Genomic DNA, 21,103 nt, shown 5'->3' on the forward strand with positions numbered 1-21,103 from the left:
TGGCTGGGTATTGTCCCCCTGATCTCACACACACACACACACACACACACACACACACCCCTGCCGCCTCCCTCCCTGGGTGGCATCCCCCCCCCTCCTTGAACCCGGCTCCGGTGGGGTCTTGGCAATCAAGGGCTTCCCCGGGTGCACACAGAGCCGGGCCCCCACCTGCCCTCGGCCCTCTCACCCCAGTTCTGACTTCAAGGGCATAAGGCACCATTGTCCCAGCATTGGCGGAGGCGGCTTCTCTCAATCGGCCTTGTCTTTTTAACTGTTGGGAAATTCCCAGCCATTCAGGGAGGAGGGGGCAACAGGCAAGACAGACCTTCCCAGGTGTCCTGAACCCTAACTGCGGGGACTCCATGAAATGGACACACACACACACATACACACACACAGCCTGGAGCTGTTCCTGACGGGAAATTCCCCTGTTCCCTGATCCCTGTGTGTCCCTTCCCCCAGCTCTCCCAGTATAAGGAAGCCCATCTTGCCCATACCCTCCGACAGCTGCAGCTCTGAGGCCCAGGACCCTTAACAATATGCAAAACCAACTACAGCACGGAGGCTCCTAGTGGTTCCAATGTGAGGAGGATTTGTCCCCCAGCTATGCCACGAGGCTGATCCAACTCCAAGAGGGCCTGGCCCACTTGAAATAGTTGCTCTGGTGACTGATGTGGTGGCAGCCTTGGTATTTTTAACCTATCTGTGGGCCAGGGGAACAGCTGGGAAGAGAAAGAGAAATTCTAAGTGAGGCCTAAAGAGGAGAGAGCATTCAAAGACCCTGTGGGAAGCCAGGCACTGGTGGCTCATGCCTGTAATCCTTAGTTACTCCGGTGGCTGAGGTTGCAGTTTGAAGCCAGCCCAGGCAGGAAAGTCCATGAGACACTATGTCCAATCAATTACCAAAGAGCTGGAAATGGAGCTGTGGCTCAAGTGGTAGACAACTAGCCTTGAGAGAGAAAAAAAGAAAAAGCTCAGGAACAACTCTCAGGCCCTGAGTTCAAGCCCTAGTCCTGACACAAAAAAGAGAAAGAGACCCTGTGGGAAGGAGGCAGGCTGGAAGGCTCTCTGCCCAGGCCAGCAGGTGGGCAGAGGTCTAGATGCCAGGGACAAAATGGGGAATGGATCTCCAAGGCCAGAGCTGCAGGGACTGTCAAGTCTGGGAGTCACTTCTCAGTATGTTCCAAGGAAGCCTCATAGCTTCTGATGTCCAAAAACCCTCTCTCTCCTTCTTCCCCAGAGTTCCACAGAATCATTCCACACACACCCTCAGACGAAGAGAGCCAAGTTAGTGATAGGCTGAAGTATACCAGCTCTGACACCAGTGGCCGGGTTTGCGTGTCTCTGGAAGCTAATGACTGCAGTGTGTTTTGGCTGAGTCTATCCTTGAACACTGACCCCAAAATATATGTCTACTGCCTAAAGGAAACCTTGGGCCCTCATCCCTATCCCTGCTGTGGGGATTTATATGCTCCCAAGCTGCTTTTTGGACTCTGAAAGAACCCAAGAAATGCAGTCCAGGTGTATGACGGCCCCTGCCACACTCTCAGGGTGATGGCTTCTAGCCAGCTAGAGCATGTGTGCAATTGCATGACAAGTAGATACAAGCCTGCCAGCTGTGGTGATGCGCACAGGGCCCAATGGGGCAGGGGTCAAGGCCATAGGTCCCTTTCCCCTGCCTTGGTTTCTCTTCTTGGAGCTACAGCCCCTTAGGTGATCTTGGGAGAAAAATTATAATTTACCATTCCCTCCCATCAACTCAGTGTGTGTGTGTGTTTGCGCACACGCGTGCATATGCACGCATGCGTGTGCATACACCAGTCCTGAGGCTTGAATTCAGGGTCTGGGCACTGTCCCTGAGCTTCTTTTGGTCAAGGCTAGCACTTTTTCTGTTTAGTCTGGAGGCATCGAACCCAGGGCTTCATGCATGCTTGCTGAGCAAGCACTCTACCACTAAGCCACATTCCCAGCCCCCCCTCTCCCCCATGTAGTTTACTGGAGTAGTTTACTGGAGATTAGAGTCTCCTGCACTTACTTTCTGCAGCTGGCGTAAATCATAATCCTCAAGTCCCAGCCTCCTACATAGCTAAGATTACAGGTATGAGCTGCCAGCCCCTGACTATCAACGTTGCTTTCTGATCATACGGGGGATGGGAGGATTCAGTTCTGGGGATTCAAACAAGATGAAGGAGTCTTCAAGCCTCATTCTAAGGATCCTGATTAGAAGCCAGCCCAGGCAGGAAAAGTCCAGGAGAAATTGATCTTCAATGAATCACCAAAAAAGCCAAAAGTGGAGCTGTGGTTCAAGTAGTAGAGCATTATAGTCTTGAGCTAAAAAAACTACAACCAGCTCAGGCCCAGGCCCTGAACTCAGGCCCCTGTACCAACCAACCAACAAACAAACAAAAACAAAACAAAAAGGAAGAGATAGGGGAAGGAGGAAAGGAAGAAGAGGAAGAGGAAGAAGAAAAGTAGCAGAAGGAAGAGGAGGAGGAAGAGAAGAAAATAGCTGTGTTGGGGATTGAGGGGAAATGACAAGAGGGTCTGGGCAGAAAGGTTTCCTTTGGGGCCTGGATGCCCAGTGCTGCCAGGGTAACAGAGTGCACACTTGTTGGGCCTGTACTATGTATCAGACCGGTCTAGCCCGGTGACTATAACTGCCTGAGAGGTTATCTCCAACTAGGGACACACATCTGGCAAGCAGCAGTGTCGACACTCAATTCCGTCTCTCCCTGTATTACCCTGGGGGGGTCTCTCCCAGCCCCTCCCATGCTCACCCATATTCCACCCAATCATCCCGAGACTCCCCTTCATCAGCACCCCAGGAAGGCTATTTTTAGGGGACCTAGGGAATGAGGTAGTGTTTGTGTTCATGTTTGTAAATGTGTACGGAAGTCTAAGCGTAGCCCCTCCCCCCCCCCCAGGGCTCTGGGGAAGGCCCCACCCCCACCCCACCCCCCTTCTCCCCACTCCACCCTACTGGGCAATGAAGAAAACAGGAGGGAGAGAAGAGCTATGATGTGGCTGGAGGGGGGGGGCTCGCCATCCCAAAGGAGCTGACCTCAGCACGGGAGGAATGTGCACGGGAGGAGGAGGGGAGGGCGGGGAGGGCAGGGGCGGAGTTCAAGCGGTGGAGGGGGTAGGGCCTTAGCCCAAGGCTGGGGTTCGCCGTGGCCCCTCCTTCAGCCCCTCCACCTCAGCCCTGCCATGGCCCTTAGAAGAAGGGAAAGGAAACAGCCAGGAGGGGAGGAGCTGATCTTTCCAAAAAGGTGGGCCAGGGGTGGGGTGGGGGTGGGGGTCCTCTGAGAAGGTGGAGCCGGAACTGTGGGGTTCATGCGTGGGTGGGTGGGTGGAAGGCCCACTCATCCCCCCAACAGATCCGTTGCCCCCCCCCCCCCCCCAGAGATCTGCCGTGACAGGTATTAAAATACCAGAGAAGTAGCTAGGTTTCAAGTGTCTGCTCATGGCTCTGCCCTACCCCCCGCACCTCGCCCCCCCCATCCTCCTCCTCCCACCTCCCTTCCTAAGGACAGCGGGACCTGGCGCCCACGTGGCTCTCCGGAAAAGCTGGTGATGTGGAACTGCCTCCAGCCTTGATGGCGAAAGCAGGTGTGAGCCGACAGCCCAGGCTGGGCCCGGACAGGATTGGCAAAACCTTCCTCAAATGGGTATCCTACCCCAGCCACCCCACTCCGAGTCTAGGCAGGGCTGCAGAAAGGGGGGGCCCAGCCAGTGGGTGAGGAGGGGTGAGGAGACAGGTTCTGGGGCTGGGCAGACAGTGCCATCAGTGGGCAGCCCCAGAACAAGAACCCAGACAGGCCTGTCTCCATAGGTATGCCAGCCAAAGGTAGGGTCCGAGGAGCTGGGCCAGCAGAAGGGTGGGGATGGGGGTCCCAGGGAAGGGGTCCCAGGCAGTGGGAGAGATCCCAGCCCTCCTCTTCTCATTGGCTTGCCAATTCGGTTGAGAGCCAGGTTCAAGCTGTCTCTTATTCCAGTATTTGGGGAGATTCAGGAGCCCCATCATAACCCCATGGGCATAGAGCCTCTTGGAGTGCAGTCTCTATGGGGACCTCCCGGCCCCCCCAGGACACTGACATACTGGGACCTGGGGCTGAGGAGCAGAAAGGAGACCTGTAGGGACACTGGCGACTTGAATAATCCACCTACCTTCCTTCTGAAGGAGGAAGGGCAAATTGTAGGGCTCAGGTGATTGGCCCATTTGTGTGTGTGTGTGTGTGTGTGCACGTGCAAGTGTGTGTAAATGTGTGTGCATGTATGCACTGGGTCTTGAACTTGAGCTTGAGCTTGAGTGTTGCTCCTTAGCTTTTTTGCTCAGCTCTGGTGCTCTACCACTTGAGCCACAGCTCCACTTCTGGCTTTTTGATAGTTAATTGGATAAGAGTCTCATAGACTGCTGCCCAGCCTTTTATTTATTTATGTTGTCAGTAGTGGGGCTTGAACTCTGGGCCTGGGTGCTGTCCCTTAGCTCTTCAGCTCAAGGTGAATGTTCTACCACTTGATTCATAGCACCACTTCTGATTTTCTTGGTGGTTCATTGGAGATAAGAGTCTCAGGGACTTCTCTGCCTGGGCTGGTTTTGAACTGTGATCCTCATATCTCAGTCTCCTGAGATTACAATCTACTAGGATTACAGGTGTGAGCCACCAGTGCCTGGCTATTTTCTAATATTATTTGTTGGTATTTATTTTTGGCAGCCCATTTTCTTTGACTGGGAGTTGAGTCTCAGGTTGTTGGAAAGATAATTGGGTGTGTGTGGGGGTGTAGTATCCTGAATATGGGTAGGGGGGGTCCTGGTCCAGTTTCCCAATGAGAATGCAGAATGTGCAGAATAATGGAATTGATTTTTTTTTTTGCCAGTCGTGGGGCCTGAACTCTGGGCCTGGGCACTGTCCTTCAGCTCTTCAGCTCAAGGCTAGTGCTCTACCACTTGAGCCACAGCGCCACTTCCAGGTTTTTCTGTATATGTGGTGCTGAGGAATCGAACCCAGGGCCTCATGCATGCAAGGCAAGCGCTCTACCACTGAGCCACCTTCCCAGCCCATGGGCAGAGTATTGGTGTGGGATTAAACAGACTGGTGACCTTGGGTCTGGGGAATTGAAGGCAATGGGGGCACCTAGGGGACACGGGAGGGGTGGACGGGGGCCTCAACGCCACTTGCTGCTCTTGGCTGCTGAAGTGGAAAATTGTAAACAGCCAAAAGAATTTTGTTTGCCTGCATGAGAGGGGAGATGAAACTAGCCCAGGAGTTGGGCAAGATCTCATCCTGGAAACCCAACGCTCAGGCAGGGCTGCATCCCTCTGGGGCTTCCACTGCCCCCGCTCCCCCCATTATTTGCCTGCTTTCTGGCCAGGTCAGTCCACTAGGGAGCTACAGCATGGCCCTACAGTCCCCCTTCCCCAGGACCTTGAGATGAGTCTCCCTCTACTTCGGTTCCCGCCTGACCGCAAGGCACCCGGGCCGTATTCCTTTGCAGTGCAGCTTCAAGTCAAGCCCTGCCCAGTGGAGGCCCCAAGGTGTAGGAGACCCATTCACCAGTACTTGGCCTTGGTTGGATGGACACAGTTCTGCCAGCTTGGGAAAGGCTGGAGGCAGGGAGGTCTCCACACACACACACACACACACACACACACACACACACACACACACACACACACACACACACACACACACACACACACACACACACACACACACACACACACACACACACCCCTCCCTTGAGATTTGCTGGACCTCCCCTCCTCTCTCCTCTCCCCCCCTCCACTGTCTTTTTCCCCATCCTGATTCTCATAATTGTCACCTGGCTGTCATTGTAGCCATTGTATGCCAGGGAGCTGAAGTATTAAGTTGGGTACCCCTCCCCTGACCTCCACTTTTGTGTGTGTGTGTGTGTGTGTGTGTGTGTGTGTGTGTGCCAGTCCTAGGTTTCGAACTCAGGGCCTGGGCACTATCGCTGAGCTTCTTTTGCTCAAGGCTAGCGCTCTTGAGCCACAGCGCCACTTCTGGCTTTTTCTGTATATGTGGTACTGGGGAATCGAACCCAGGGCTTCATGCATGCTAGGCAAGCACTCTACCATTAAGCCACCTTCCCAGCCCCTGTCCCTCCACTCTAGCATCATCCCAGAATTAGGAGTAGAGGTGACATCTGAGCAGCACATTGTCCCTCTTCCTGGGATCTAAGTTATGGAGGGACTGGTGAGGGACCTGGAGTCAACTAGAGATGCTTGCTACCATGCTTTTCCCTGTCTTCTTTGCCTGGCCTGGCCATTGGACTTCCTGGACCCATGGCTTGAGGCACAACAGGGAAATGGTTATTCCTTACCTTTCTTACCCTTGTGTCCATTCCACTCTGGCTAGTCACCATCCTCAGCCGGTCCAGGCTGCCTTCCTTCCCAGTCACCAGATCCACCCTGCAGCTCTTGCAAACTTTATGGCCATGTAGGGGCGGTGGCTGGCTTGGGGGAGCTAGAGGTTACAGCCTGAGTGCTAGCCCTTAGCTTTCTTTTTTCACTCAAGACTTAGGGCACAACCACTTGAGCCACAACTCCATCCTGGCTTTTTGGTGGTTCATTAGAGAGATGAGTCTCCTAGAGATCTTTCCTGGTCCCTGCTGGCTTTAGATCATAATCCTCAGCCTCCTGAGTAGCTTGGATTACAGGCGTGTGAGCCACCAGTGCCCGGCTCTCTCAGAACTCTTGGTACAGCCAGGTACTCATGTTGGCTTTAGACCCCTAGATCCACTGGAGGGTCAGGGAATCTGACCAGTAGGAATCTGGGGTGGGGGGGAGAGTGAGCTGCAGCCCTCCCTCCCCTCGCCCTTCCCCCCCCCCCCCCCCCCCCGCCTAGTTTCTAGTTTCTGTTGAGTCTAATGTCTGACTTCACAGAATCTCTCTACAATCTCTCCCCTTCCTGCCCTCTGCGGGGAGCCAGGCATAAAGTTCAGGGGCTGCTAGATCTGGCATGGGAGCTGAGCAGTGCCCTGTTAGAAGCCCTGGGTCTCCTGGGCAGCCTTTCTCTCTCTCTAAAGAATGGTTTTTACCACTGTCTTGGTGCCAAAGGAAGTGATTGATGCCATGCTTGTGTGTGTGTGTGTGTGTGTGTACTAGTCGGCCTGGGTGCTATTTTTCACTCAAAGCTTGTGCTCTACCACTTAAGCCACAACTCCACTTCCTGGCTTTTGGCTGATTAATTGGAGATAAAAAGTCTCACAGATTTTCCTGCCCTGATTGGCTTTGAATCTCAGTCCTCAGCTCTCAGCCTCCTGAGTAGCTAGGATGACAGTGTGAGCCACTGGTGGCCAGCTGATATTATTATACTTTTTTTTCCCCCCTGGTCCTGGGGCTTGAACTCAGGGCCTAAGCACTGTCCCTAAACCTCTCTGTGCTCAAGACTAGTGCTCTGTCACTTGAGCCACAGCCCCACTTCCAGCTTTTTCTGGGTAGTTTATTGGAAATAAGAGTCTCACGGACTTTCTTGTTCAGGCTGGCTTCGAACCGTGACCCTTAGATCTCAGCCTCCTGAGTAGCTAGGATTAAACAGGTGTGAGCCACCAGTGCCCAGCTGCTATTATACTTTTATTTGTTCACTTGCCTGCCTAATGAGACTCATACAAGTGTGCGTGCGCACACACACACACTTGTACATGCACAAATGTGTGGCACATGTGTACCAAGCACGCACATGCCACATGGGCACACCGCATGGACGTGCACAATACCACGTGTGTGCACATGTGGTACTGTGCATGCGAAGCACAACACGTGTTTGCTCTCAGATTCACACGTGTGTGTGCACACGCATGTACATGCACACCATCACCGGCACCCACCCTCTTGGATCCAGCCTGTGTTTCTTGTTAGGGCTCAGTCTCCAACCTACTCCCAGTCTTACCCTCCCCCCGGCCCCCACCCCCGTGACAGGCTGACAGAAAGTGTGTGTGTGTGTGTGTGTGTGTGTGTGTGTGCGCGCGCGCGTGCGTGTGTGCAAGAGGGGAGGGTACTTGGCAGGGTGACGTGATGGGGCGGGCGCCTGCCAGTGTTGGGTGACCCTGAGGGTGTGCTCCTTGTGGGTGTGTCTGTGATTGTGGCCAGGCCGGGGGCACCTCGGAAGGGAGGGCTCAGGAGGGCTCAGGAAGTGCAATGTGACCCCCCCTCCAGCCTCTTTCCCTAGAGGCTGAAATCTGATCTCTGGGGACTCCCCCCCCAGCCTCCCTCCCTCCCCTTGCCCTTGCTGCCTACTCGCTTCTCCCTTCCAGATCTCGGGGCAGAGTCCAGGGCAGCTCCAGGCTCCTCAGCATACGCCTGCTGAACCCTGAGTCCCCTGAGCTGTCGGCATGGGGCGGGCCCAGGCCGCCGCCATGATCCGGGGCCTGGCCCTGCTCTGGGCAGTGGGGCTGGGGAGTGCCGTCCCCAGCCCCCCAAGACTTCGGCTCTCCTTTCAAGGTAGGTGCACCTGGCAGGCTGGAGGGGCCTAGCTTGGGGTGAGCAGGAAAGGGGCACCCCCGCTTCCCTGTATAAATAAGGTCATCGTACTGCCTGTCACCAGAGCCCTTATTGAGTAGATTGGCATCTCCAGCCCATCTCCAGTTAACTCTTTCCTGGCCATCACCCCCCTCATTTCTGGGCCCACAGGCTCTGCATGCATTTCCCAAGAAGACCCCCCCCCACTCCCGTCTCCATAGCAACGGGTTCCTGGCGCATCCCCTAGCCCAGCAGTCCTAACTCCCTCAGTTGGAGCCACAAGGAAGTCAGAATTAGAGGACCCATCGGAGACACCCCCCCCCCCCCCCCGTTCCCACTCCCTTTGGACAGGACGGTGCTTCTTAAGGCAGTGGATGAGCCCTGGCTAGGCAATTCTGATTGCACACCGGATGACCCAGGGAGGAAACCTCAGCCTGACTTTTGCAGAGTTGGGGTTCTAGTTGTTTCTCCTGGTCTCTTGGCATCCATAAGCCTAGCCTCCCAGTGAGCTAGCCTAGAGACGCCGCTTGTCTGAACATGCTTTCCTCCACTTGCTTTCCTCTTCCTGGGGGGAGGCAGCGGGGAGAGGGGGCTGTATCACCCACCCTGCGAAGCGCCTGTGTGCAGGCCCGGCCCCTGGTAATGACTTTGCTCCCCAGAGACCTCACCAGCCCGGTGGTGCCCCCCCCACCCCGTCTCCCTGTCCCCTGCAGAGCTCCAGACCTGGCATGGTCTCCGGACCTTTCGGCTGGAGCGGACCTGCTGTTACGATGCTTTGCTGGTGGATGAAGAGCGCGGGCGTCTGTTCGTGGGGGCCGAGAACCACGTGGCCTCCCTGAGCCTGGACGACATCAGCAAGCGGGCCAAGAAGGTGCAGGGGACCCCCGAATCTCAGCCATAGGGGGCAACTCCAGGCTGCCCAGACAGACCCAAAGGGCTGGGTTCCCGGAATGGGGAGGGGGAACCCCAGGATCCAGCCTGTGAGGTCACTAACCTGCATCTGCCCCGTTGTCCCCTCCAGCTGGTCTGGCCCGCCCCTGTGGAGTGGAGAGAAGAGTGTAATTGGGCTGGAAAGGACATTAGCGTGAGTGCTGGGGGGGGCAAGGGGGGGGTCAGCCCCTCACCCCAGACACAGAGCAGAGCGGAGACAGAGGCTTGCCTGTTCTGGCTGGGGGTAAGGGCAGGGAGGTCGAGGTAGCTGAGATCTGGAGGTGGTGAGTCAGGGTGGAGGCCCATGTGATTCTTCTTGGGTGCTTCTGAGTCATGGGGGGGGGACAGGGGAGGGGGAGACTGTGCAGGTCCATACCCCTCCCAGGTTTGCCCTATGAGGGCTCGGCTGGTCACACAAGGCCTTCAGTATTAGTATTTGCCTGAGCTGATGAAGCCAGGCACCAGTGGCTCCCGCCTGTCATCCCAGCTACTCAGGAGGCTGAGATCTGAGGATCACAATTTGAAGCCAGCCCCGGCAGGAAAGTCTGTGAGACTCTTACCTCCAATGAACCACTCAAAAAGCCAGACGTGGAGCTGTGGCTCAAATGGTGGAGCATCTGTCTGGAGCAAAAAGAAAGCTCAGGGACAACTGGCAGACCCTGAGTTCAAGCCCCAGGCCCTGCCCAAAAAGAAAAGATCAGGGATGGGATGCGCTTGGTGTACTGGAATGTTCTCAGGCTGCCTCGCCCAGGGGAAGCCACATTACCACGGCCCCTGACTGCCCCCTCTAGACGGAGTGCATGAACTTCGTGAAGCTGCTGCACGCCTTTAACCACACGCACTTGCTGGCCTGTGGCACTGGGGCTTTCCACCCAACCTGTGCCTTCGTGGAGGTGGGCCACCGGCTGGAGGTGAGCCCAGGTCTCGGTGCGGAGGGCGGGGGGGGGGGGGGACTCGGAGGATGAAGGAAAGCCTGGCATTCATGATTCCCCTGCCTCCCAGGAACCCATGCTCCGGCTAGAAAGCAGGTTTGAAGATGGCAAGGGCAAGAGTCCTTATGACCCAAGGCACAGGGCTGCATCCGTATTGGTGGGTAAGTCTCCAGGCTGGGGACCACCCCCCCATGCTCCTCCATAGAACTCCCAGAATGCCTTACAGACTCCAGAACCTTCCCAAGAGTTCCTCAGGGATCCCCTATTATCTTGATTGATTCCCTAGAGCTCCTCCCCCCTCCCCCCCAAGAAGCACCCCTCAGCTTGGCTGAGCAGCGCCTGCCCTGTCCACAGGGGAAGAGCTGTATTCAGGGGTGGCAGCAGACCTCATGGGCCGGGACTTTACCATCTTTCGCAGCCTGGGCCAGCGTCCGAGTCTCCGAACAGAGCCCCATGATTCCCGCTGGCTCAACGGTGAGAGACTGGTGGGGCCTATAGGGAGGGGGCAGCCATCTTCCCACCTTGGAGAGGGGCCAAGAAGTGGTAACATGAGCAACAGAGACCTCCCACCAAGTAGCTCCCATAATCCCACCCTGAGCCAGGCACTGGGTATGGGGCGGGTTACAGGGACAGACAGGTGCAGCCTCTACCCCAACTTCACACATCTCAGAACAAAGACAAAATATGATTCATGTCAGGGGCTGTGAAAACAATGAGAGAACGGAGAGAAAAGGAAAAAGAGATGTGTTGGGGAAAGCAAGTCACACTATTGAGGGAAGATGTGAGTTCCCAGAGACCACAAGAAAACCAGAATTGAAAGGCAAGTGCTCAAAGCTCATGCCTATAATCCTAGCTACCCCCAGGAGGCTGAGATCGGAGGATCATGGTTCAAAACCAGCCAGGTCAGGAAAGTCCATGAGACTCATATCTCCAATTTTTTTTTTTTTTTTTTGTCGGTCGTGGGGCTTGAACTCTGGGCCTGGGCGCTGTCCCTCAGCTCTTCAGCTCAAGGCGAGCGCTCTACCACTTGAGCTACAGCGCCACTTCCGGTTTTCTGGTGGTTTATTGGAGATAGGAGTCTCATGGTCTCTCCTGCCCGGGCTGGCTTTGAACCGCGATCCTCAGATCTCAGCCTCCTGAGTAGCTAGGATTACAGGCGTGAGCCACCAGCGCCCGGCTCATATCTACAATTTTAACCAGCAAAAAGCCAGAAGTGGAGCTGTGGCTCAAATGGTAGAGTGCTCGCCTTGAGCACTCAGAAAAAACTGAGGCTACCCACATGCGCTGAGTTGAAGCATCAACATCAGGACAACAATACAATAAGCAAACAAGCAAATAAATAAATCCTGAATCAAGAGTAGAACATCCCAGGCAGAAAGAACAAGTAGTTCAAAGGTCCTAAGCAAGAACAGAAGCAAACTCAAGCTTAGCAATGATAATGGATCGAGCTGTCAGAGACTGGAGTAATTTAAGTGCATGGGACCCAGCAGGAGGATTTGAAGCCAGATCAAGGAACTCCTAGTCAGTTTGGGAGGAAGATGTATGAATGGAGGCGAAACCAAATGCCTCATTTCCCTCCTTAGTCTGAGGAAGAAAGGGGCCAAGGTTAGAAAGCTCAGGTTCCAGCCTGGGTGCTCAGGTAGCCATGGTCTCTACTGCCACCTCGTGGCTAATTTTGTACATTGCAATCCGATCTTCCCGATTCAGTACTGGAGGCTGGTGGTTAGAGGCTGCCAGTGAGTTAAGCTAGCCATGTTCTGTGCTGCCATCTTGTGGCTTCTTTTATGCATTGCAATCTGATCTTAAGGATTCAGTACTGGAGGCTAGTGGTTAGAAGCTGCCCCACTTAGCAGCTAAAGTAATGTTGGTTTGTACTGCCACCTTGTGGTATGTTTTGTGCATTGCAGTTTGATTTTTTGGATTCAGTACTGGAGGCTGGTGATTAGAGGCTGCCAAGTGTGAGCTCTGATAGCCATAGTCTGTGGTGCCACCTTGTGGCTTCTTTTATGCATTGCAATCTGATTTTAGTACTGGCTGGTAAATGGTAGCTGCCAGTATGTGGAAGATATGTTCTGTGCTGCCACCTCGTGGTATGTTTTGTGCATCACAGTTGGATCTTAGAGAATCAGTATTGGAAGCTGCCTCCACATAGCTCTCAGTGTGAAATGGAGATGCTCTGTGCTGCCACCTCGTGGCATGTTTTATCCATGTTTTATCATATGGATTCAGTACTGGAGGCTAGTGGTTAGAGGCTGCCAATGTGAGTTCAGATAGCCAAGGTCTATGTTTTCAACTTGTAGTTTCTTTTATGTATTTCAATGTGATCTCATGGATTAGTGCTGGAGGCTGGTGATTAGAGGCTGTTCCCAGGTAGCTGCCAGTATGAGGTGATGTTCTGTGCTGCCACCTCGTGGCATGGTCTATGCATTACACTGAAATGGATTCAGTATTGGTGGATAGTGGTGCCCCACGAAGCTGCCTGTGAAGTAGTGATAGTTTGTACTGCCGCCTTGTGGCATGTCTTATGCATTGCAGTCTGATCATATGGATTCAGTACAGAAGGCTGGTGGTTAGAGGCTGCCAGTGTGAGTTGAGATCTGTGGTCTGTGCTGCCACCTTGTGGCTTCTTTTTTATTTTATTTTATTTTATTTTGTCAGTCATGGGGCTTGAAATTGGCGCTGTCCCTGAGCTCATATCAAGGCTAGCACTCTACCACTTGAGCCACAGGGCCACTTTTGGTTTTCTGGTGATTACTTGGAGATGGATGAGTCTCATGGAATTTCTTTGCCCGGGCTGGCTTTGAACTGAGATCCTGTTTTCAGCCTCCCAAATAACTAGGATTACAGGCATGAGCCACCAGCACCTGGCCCTGTGGCTTCTTTATGCATTGCAATCTGATCTTATGGATTCCGTACTGGAAGCTAGTAATTAGATACTGTTCCCAGGACCTCCCAAGTGTGAGCCGGAGATGCTCTGTGCTGCCACCTTGTGGCATGCTTTATGCATTACAGTCTGATCTTATGCGTTCATAAGGCTGGTGGGTAGAGGCTGGCAGTGTGAGTTCAGATAGCCATGGTCAGTGCTGACACTTTGTGTCTTCTTGTATGCATTGCAGTCAGATCTTATGGATTTAGTGCTGAAGGCTGGTGATTAGAGGCTGATCCCCTGTAGCTGCCAGTATGAGGTAACCATGGTCTGTCATGTTTGATTCATTGCACTCTGATCTGGAGGTTAGATGCCGCCAATGAGTTCAGAAAACCATAGTCTGTGCTGCCACCTCGTGGCTTCTGTTGTAAACAGCAGTCTGAGCTTGTGGATTGAGTACTGGAGGCTGGTGGTTAGAGGTTTCCTCCACATAGCTGCCAGTGTGAGGCAGAGATGGTCAGTGCTGCCACCGTGTGGCATGTTTTGTGCATTGCAGTCTGATCATAGGGATTCAGGCTGGTGGTTAGAGACTGCCAATGAGTTCAGATAGACAAGGTCTGTATTGCCACTGTATGGCTGGACAGGGCAGCTGTGGGCCACACCAGCCTTCAGCCCCAGGCTCACCGACTTTAAGGTCTTGTGGCACAGCACGCACACATAGTGGTCATTCTTTTTCACAGCAACTACACCTGGGCCTGCTTGCCTTCCTCAGTGAGCCCCAGTCCCTGCCAGGGTGGTGCTTTGGGTGCCACTCCATGTCCCGTCTCTGCCTCAGCAGCCACAATTACCTCTTTGATGTGCCCGCTGAATGAGGAGAGGCGGGTGGACATACACCTTGGGGCCTGGCATGGGCCTGGCCCACAAAGATCCCTATGTGGGAGACCCCTTGGGTATGAACTGTCCATACCACCCCTGTACTCAATGTCCAGGACAGGAACCCTGCCCTGCACCTGGGCACCAACCAGTGTGAGTTCAGATAGCCATACTCTATGCTTCCATCTCGTGGCTTTTATGCATTGCTTTCTGATTTTACGGTTTCAGTACTGGAGGCTGGTGATTAGAGGCTGCTCCTCTGTAGAGGCCAGTATGAGGTATCCATGGTCTGTGCTGCCACCTCGTGGCATGTTTTATGCATTACAGTCTGATCCTATGGATTCAGTACTGGAGGCTGGTGGTTAGAGGCTGCCAGTGAGTTCAGAAAGCCGTGGTCCGTGCTGCCACCTTGTGGCTTCTTTTATGCATTACAGCCTGATCTTATAGATTTAGTACTGAAGGCTGGTGCTTAGAGGGTCCTCTCTTGTAGCTGCCAGTATGAGGTGGCCATGGTCTGTGCTGCCACCTTGTGGCATGTTTTATTAATTGCATCCTAGTCTTATGGATTCAATAGGGAGGCATGTGGTTAGATGCTGCCAGTGAGTTCAAAGCTATGTTCAGTGCTGCCACCTTGTGGCATCTTTTATGCATTGCAATCTGATCTTATGGATTCAGCCAGTGTGAGGCAGCGATGCTCTGTGTTGCCACCTCGTGGCTTCCTTTGCATATTGCAGGCTGATCTTAGGAATTCAGTACTAGAGGCTGGTTGTTAGGGTCTGCCCCATGTAGCTGGCCACTTTGTGGTCATCTTGCATGTGGGTTCCATGTGGGGAAGAGAACTAACGCCTGCTTCTCTGATGTTGCCTGTTGTGACTAGAACCCAAGTTTGTCAAGGTCTTTTGGATCCCAGAAAGCGAGAACCCCGATGATGATAAAATCTACTTCTTCTTCCACGAATCTGCTGTAGAATCAGCCCCTGCAATGGGACGCCTGACTGTGTCTCGAGTTGGTCAGATCTGCCGGGTAAGGGAGTCTGGAGAGAGCTTGCCCTCTGCCCCTTTGCTCACTGGACAACTTCTCCTTCTCCTCCTCCTCCTCTTCTTCTTCTTCTTTGTTGGTCATGGGGTTTGAAATCTGGGCCTGGGCACTGTCCCTCAGCTCTTCAGCTATGTCTCTACCATTTGAGCCACAGCACTATTTCCAGTTTTCTGGTGGTTTATTTGATCTAAGTCTCACAGACTTTCCTGACTGGGCTGGCTTTGAACCATGATCCTCAGACCTCAGCCTCCTGAGCAGTCATGAGCCACCAGTGCCCAGCTGACGCCCTCCTCTTATCCCCTGGGATCTCCTTTTCCTGGCAGAATGACATGGGTGGCCAACGCAGCTTGGTCAACAAGTGGACAACATTCCTGAAGGCAAGGCTAGTGTGCTCCGTATCTGGGGCTGAGGGTGACACCCACTTCGATCAGCTTCGTGAGTGCCTTGAGCAGAGGGTGGGAGGAAAGAGGGGGTCAGGAGCCTCGCTGGGCCAGGGCTGTCCTCACCCCCCTCAGCCCTCCCCTCAATGAGAACTTCTCCCTGCAGAGGATGTATTCCTGCTGTCCTCCAGGGACCGACAGACCCCACTGCTCTATGCTGTCTTCTCCACTTCCAGGTGAGGGGCTGGAGGTGGGGGACACCCCCTCCCCAGGGACAACCAGCTGGCCTCCTTGGGTCCCCCTCATTCCACTCCTGTCATTTTCCACAGTGGCATCTTTCAGGGCTCTGCCGTGTGCGTCTACAGCATGAACGATATTCGCCGCGCTTTCCTGGGGCCCTTTGCACACAAGGAGGGGCCCACACACCAGTGGGTGTCCTACCAGGGCCGTGTCCCTTACCCCCGGCCTGGCATGGTGCGTTGCTAGGGGACCCCTGCCTCAACTCACTTCAGGTCTCAAGGGTAGAGAACTTGGCCTGGGGTCTTCTTGGTTTATGGTTTCCTGTGTGTGTGTGTGTGTGTGTGTGCTGGTCCTGGGGTTTGAACTCAGGGCCTGCACACTGTCCCTGGGGTCTTCTTGGTTGATGGTTTCGTGTGTGTGTGTGTGTGTGTGTGGGTGTGTGCTGGTCCTGGGGTTTGAACTCAGGGCCTGGACACTGTCCCTGAGCTTCTTTTGCTCAAGGCTAGCATTCTACCACTTAAGCCACAGTGCTACTTCCAGCTTTTTCTGTGTATGTGGAACTGAGGAATGGAACCCAGAGCTTCATGCATGCTAGGCAAGCACTCTACTACTAAGCCACATTCCCAGCCCAAGGCTGAAATCTTTAAGGCACTTCCCTGTCTCCTGCTGCCTCCCATGATCCCAGAGACCTAGAATGGAGGACTATCCACCCATCTCCCCTGACCCGTATTCCCACTTACTCCCTGCCCTCCCTAGTGTCCCAGTAAGACCTTCGGCACCTTCAGTTCCACCAAGGACTTTCCTGAAGACGTCATCCAGTTTGCCCGGAACCACCCTCTCATGTACAACTCAATCCTGCCCATGGGGGGGCGCCCTCTCTTCTTACAAGTGGGAGCTGGGTATACGTTCACCCAGCTCGCTGTAGACCGCGTAGCAGCTGCCGATGGACACTATGATGTCCTCTTCATTGGCACAGGTCAGTGTTCACACGTGCACACAGCCACCCACAGGACACCATCACGGCTCCTTCCTTACACCAAAGGCACTTAGTCCTGTTCAGTCTCATCCCTGCATCTTTGTCTAAACTCTGGCCTGCCTTCCTTTCTTCTTTTCTCTCTGTCTGTGTGTGTGTGTGTGTCTCTCTCTTTGTTAGTCCTGGGGCTTGAACTCAGGACCTGGATGCTGTCCCTGAGCCTCTTTGTGCTCAAGGCTAGCACTTTACCACTTGAGGCACAGTTCCACTTCCAGTTTTTACATGGTTCATTGGAGATAAGAGTCTCATGGGGTCTTTTCTGCCCTGGCTGGCTTTGAACCACGACCCTCAGATCTCAGCCTCCTAAATAGGTAGGATGACAGGCGTGAGCCACCAGTGCCCAGCTCCCTGATTGTTCCAGTGCACACTCTGCCTCTTTATGACCCAACCAGGGACAGAGGGTGAAGCAGGAGATTCCTGTCCCTGACAGATTTGTCAGTTTGAATTCAATAGCCACTCTCTCTCTCCCTTCTCCCTGCAGATGTGGGTACAGTATTGAAGGTAATCTCGGTCCCCAAGGGCAGCTGGTCTAGCTCAGAGGGTCTGCTCTTAGAGGAGCTGCATGTGTTTGAGGTGAGGACTCACCCCTAGTCATCAACATCCTCCCCCCAACCCCCACCCCCATGCACAAAGCTAAGTAAGCACCTATTCCATCTTCCTTTCTTGCTCCCTCTCAGGACTCAGCCGCAGTTACCAGCCTGCAAATCTCCTCCAAGAGGGTGAGGAACCAAAAAGAAGGCCGGAGGGTGGGATGGACTGAATTTGTATCCCAGAAACTCTAACCATCTCAGCCTTGATAGTTACCAGCCCCCAGGTTTGGGGTGGTGGAAGAAGGCAGTCCTAGATTTGAACTCAGGACCTGGGCACTATCCTTGAGATTCTGAGCTCAAGGCTAGCACTCTATTACCTGAGCCGCAACTCCATTGCCAGATTATTTTTCTTGGTGGCTAACTGAAGTTAAGACTCTCACAGACTTTGCCACCCCAGGCTGGCTTTGAACCACGATCCTCAGCTCTCAGCCTGAGGTAGCTAGAATTACAGGCGTGAGTCACCAGTGCCAGGCTGGCCTAGGCCGTGGCTTGGGAAGGTGAGACATCCCCGTTAAGCATGGGGATTGGATGTCTGGTGGGCAGGAGGCGGGTACCATCAGCCTGGAGCCTCTTCTGTCCTCTAGCAACAGTTGTATGCAGCCTCCCGGAGCGCCGTGGCCCAGATCGCCTTGCACCGTTGTGCTGCCCACGGCCGCGTCTGTGCGGAATGCTGCCTGGCCCGTGATCCTTATTGTGCGTGGGACGGGGTGGCATGCACTCGCTTCCAGCCTACTGCCAAGAGGTGGGTGCGGTGGGAATCCTTCTGCTTGCCACCCTTAACAGTGGGGGAAGGGACTCAGCCATCCTAATGTCCTGTTTCCCCCACACACATACCAACCCTAGGCGTTTCCGGCGACAAGATGTAAGACACGGTGACCCCAGTTCTCTGTGTTCCGGGGGTGAGTAGCTCATCTGCTCCCCAAAGCCTCAGTCCCTGAAGATGCCTTTGCCCTGCCCTGCCCTGTCCAAATTTGACATTTCCCTTGTCTCAAGATTCTTCTCGCCCCACGCTCCTGGAGCAGAAGGTCTTTGGCGTGGAGGGCGGCAGCGTGTTTCTGGAGTGTGAGCCCCGCTCTCTGCAGGCCCGCGTGGAGTGGACCTTCCAGCGTGCAGGGGAGACGGCCTACAACCAGGTGAGCCCCCCAAGGCTGCCTGGGCCCCCCCCCCACACACACACCGGGCCCACATGAAGTCCAACTCCATGCCCAGTGCCATCCTAGCTACTCAGGAGGCTGAGATCTGAGGATTGCAGTTCAAAGCCAGTCCGGGCAGGAAAGTCTGTGAGACTCTGATCTCCAATGAACCACCAGAAAACTGGAAGTGGCGCTGTGGAAGAGCGCTCACCTTGAGCTGAAGAGCTGAGGGACCGTGCGCAGGCCCAGAGTTCAGGCTCCATGATCCACAAAACAAGAAATCCAACCCCATGAAGTCTCCTCCAAGCAGACACACACACACACACACACACACACACACACACACACACACGCGCACACACGCACACACGCGCGCGCACACACACACACACACACACACACACACACACACACACCAGCTGGGGAGAGACCCATCCTCACTTTCCCCCTTGAGATCAATCCCCTGATCTGATTCAGGAGACCACTACCCTGTTGGAACCCCCTGAAGGCTGACCACACCTGTGGGTACCTTCCCCCACCCCACCCCCTTTTTGTGGGTCCAGACCTGGGGCCTGAACTCTGGGCCTGGGCGCTGTCCCTCAGCTCTTCAGCTCAAGGCTAGCGCCACTTCCAGCTCTTTTCTTTTTGCTTCTGTGGTGCTGAGGAATGGAACCCAGGGCCTTGAGCATGCAAGGCAAGCGCTCTACCCCTGAGCCACCTTCCCAGCCCCGTCCCTGAGCTGCTTTTGCTTCATGCACGCCCTCTCACCACTGAGCCACAATCCCTGCAGCACCCACCCCACGGTTTATGCTTTTGGGCGGGAAAGGCGTCTCCCCAGCCTCCAGGGCCCGGTGGGCTTCGAACCCGGATCGCCTCGGTCTCAGTCCCTCCTGGGCAGCGGGGGTCGCAGGCGTCGGGTCCCCGCGGTTCCCGGCTGGACAGCGCCCCCCTCTCGCCCGCCCCGCAGGTGCCGGACGGGGCGCGCGCGGAGCGCACGGCGCGGGGCCTGCTGCTGCGCGGGCTGCGGCGCCAGGACGCGGGCGCCTACCGCTGCGCCGCGGTGGAGCTCGGCTTCTCGCAGCCGCTGCGCCGCCTGGCCCTGCACGTGCTGGGCGCCGCGCAGGCCGAGCGGCTGGTGCGGGCCGAGGACGCCGCGCCGCCGCCGCCGCCGCCCGCCCCGCCGGGCCCGAAGCTCTGGTACCGGGACTTCCTGCAGCTGGTGGAACCCGGCGGCGGCGGCGGCGGCGGCGCGGGCTCTCTGCGCATGTGCCGGCCGCCGCAGCCCGCCCGGCGCCCTCGGCGCATGCGTGCCTCGGAGCCGCGCGCGGAGCGGGGGCCCCGCAGCGCCACCCCGTGGTGATGGCGGTGTACTGCGGCGCCGCAGAGCCGGCCAGGAGGGGAGACTGCAGCCAAGACTGATGGTGGATGTGTGTCCTTGGGGCTGGCACCTTGGGGGGTGCCCGGACGGAGGGTGATGGCACCTGCCAGGCCCTGGCCGAGAGGGGGCGGCTGCAGCCGGCTTATTTATTAACAGGATAACCCTTGAATGTAGCCCTAAAAGGGCAGCGCGCGCCCCCCGCCCCGGATCCAGCCTCGAAGGTGAAGATGGAAAAAGGGGGCGTGGGGGGGGCTCCACAGCCGTCAGCCCTCAGGCCACAGATCTGGGTGTCCACCCTGCAGGAGAAAGGGGTCCTTCTTTCTCCTTAAGCAGCTGTGCAGAAGAAAGTTGTGAAAGGGCTGGGCAAGGGGCGAGGCAGGCCGGAGGCACTAAAAATAATGCAATGAATCAATAAACAACATTATCAGCCATTGCTGGAATGGCCCCAGCAAGCAGCCGCGACTCCTAAGACTTTGCTGTGTGGTCTCAGTGCTGTGTGGTCTCAGGGCTGGTCCAGGGGGGAAGGATTAGCTGTTCGCAAAACCAAGCAGGTTCTGGGGGATGGGGGGAAGAGGGGAGCAGGAGCTTTGGGGATTCTGAAATTCTCCATTACATAGCCTAAGGGCAGAGTGTTAAGAAAACAAACCCAGAGCTGGGAAGGTGGGTGGCTTGGTGGTAGAGCGCTTGCCTTGCATGCATGAGGCCCTGGGTTTGATTCCTCAGCACCACATAAGCAGAAAGCAAGCCTGAAGTGGTGCTGTGGTTCAGGTGTTAGCCTTGAGCTGAAGAGCTCAGAGATAGCGCCCAGGCCCAGAGTTCAAGCCCCATGACCGACCAAAAAACCAACAAAAACTTGGCAGCTGGCACTAGTGGCTCACGCCTGTCATCCTACTCAGGAAGCTGAGATCTGAGGATCGAGGTTCAAAGCCAGCCCAGGCAGTTAAGTCCTTGAGATTCTTATCTCTAATAAATCACCAGAAAGCCAGAAGTGGTGCTGAAGTGGTAGAGCACTAGGTTTGAGCTGGACTGCCGAGGGACAGCGCCTAGGCCCAGAGTTCAAGCCCCATGACCAACCAAAAAAATTAAAAAACCTAGCCTGGGCAGGAAAGCCCGTAAGACTCTTAGGCCAAATTAATTACCAAAAAGCTCTAAGTAGGGTTGTGTCTCCAGTGGTAGAGAACCAACCTTGAGCAAAAAAGCTAAGAGAGTGCTCAGGCCCTGAGTTCAA

The 21,103-nt window shown here is 55.1% G+C and overlaps 1 protein-coding gene across 5 annotated transcripts; it reads left to right on the top strand.

Annotated features, from left to right (window-relative positions):
- The first annotated feature begins 3,161 nt into the window (after window positions 1–3,161).
- Window positions 3,162–20,344, top strand: Sema3b (semaphorin 3B). 5 transcript variants are annotated; one of them, XM_070005309.1, is made up of 19 exons: window positions 3,162–3,269; window positions 3,529–3,609; window positions 8,278–8,464; window positions 9,196–9,353; window positions 9,504–9,566; window positions 10,204–10,323; window positions 10,415–10,505; window positions 10,699–10,818; window positions 14,961–15,106; window positions 15,445–15,556; window positions 15,668–15,737; window positions 15,831–15,975; window positions 16,498–16,717; window positions 17,256–17,347; window positions 17,452–17,493; window positions 17,949–18,106; window positions 18,208–18,263; window positions 18,358–18,497; window positions 19,465–20,344. In XM_070005309.1, the coding sequence occupies exons 3-19, from the start codon at window positions 8,356–8,358 to the stop codon at window positions 19,855–19,857; spliced, it is 2,235 nt and encodes a 744-aa protein (XP_069861410.1). In that variant the 5' UTR covers window positions 3,162–3,269; window positions 3,529–3,609; window positions 8,278–8,355; the 3' UTR covers window positions 19,858–20,344. The 5 variants fall into 5 exon arrangements, with proteins under 5 accessions (XP_069861410.1, XP_069861409.1, XP_069861411.1 ...); XM_070005308.1 differs by having other exon boundaries at window positions 3,534–3,609; XM_070005310.1 differs by lacking the exon at window positions 3,529–3,609.
- The last annotated feature ends 759 nt before the right edge of the window (window positions 20,345–21,103 follow it).

The sequence above is a fragment of the Dipodomys merriami genome, unplaced genomic scaffold (genome assembly GCF_024711535.1).
Source record: "Dipodomys merriami isolate MVZ:Mamm:240054 unplaced genomic scaffold, mDipMer1.0.p SCAF_68, whole genome shotgun sequence".
Lineage (NCBI taxonomy): Eukaryota > Metazoa > Chordata > Mammalia > Rodentia > Heteromyidae > Dipodomys > Dipodomys merriami.

Excerpts from the sequence above, each read along its gene's own strand:
- Sema3b (XM_070005309.1), top strand. The coding sequence starts at position 8,356 with ATGGGGCGGGCCCAGGCCGCCGCCATGATCCGGGGCCTGGCCCTGCTC. Across the intron at positions 15,107-15,444 it reads GAGTTGGTCAGATCTGCCGG|AATGACATGGGTGGCCAACG; the intron begins GTAAGGGAGTCT and ends TTTTCCTGGCAG. Across the intron at positions 18,498-19,464 it reads GGGAGACGGCCTACAACCAG|GTGCCGGACGGGGCGCGCGC; the intron begins GTGAGCCCCCCA and ends CCCGCCCCGCAG.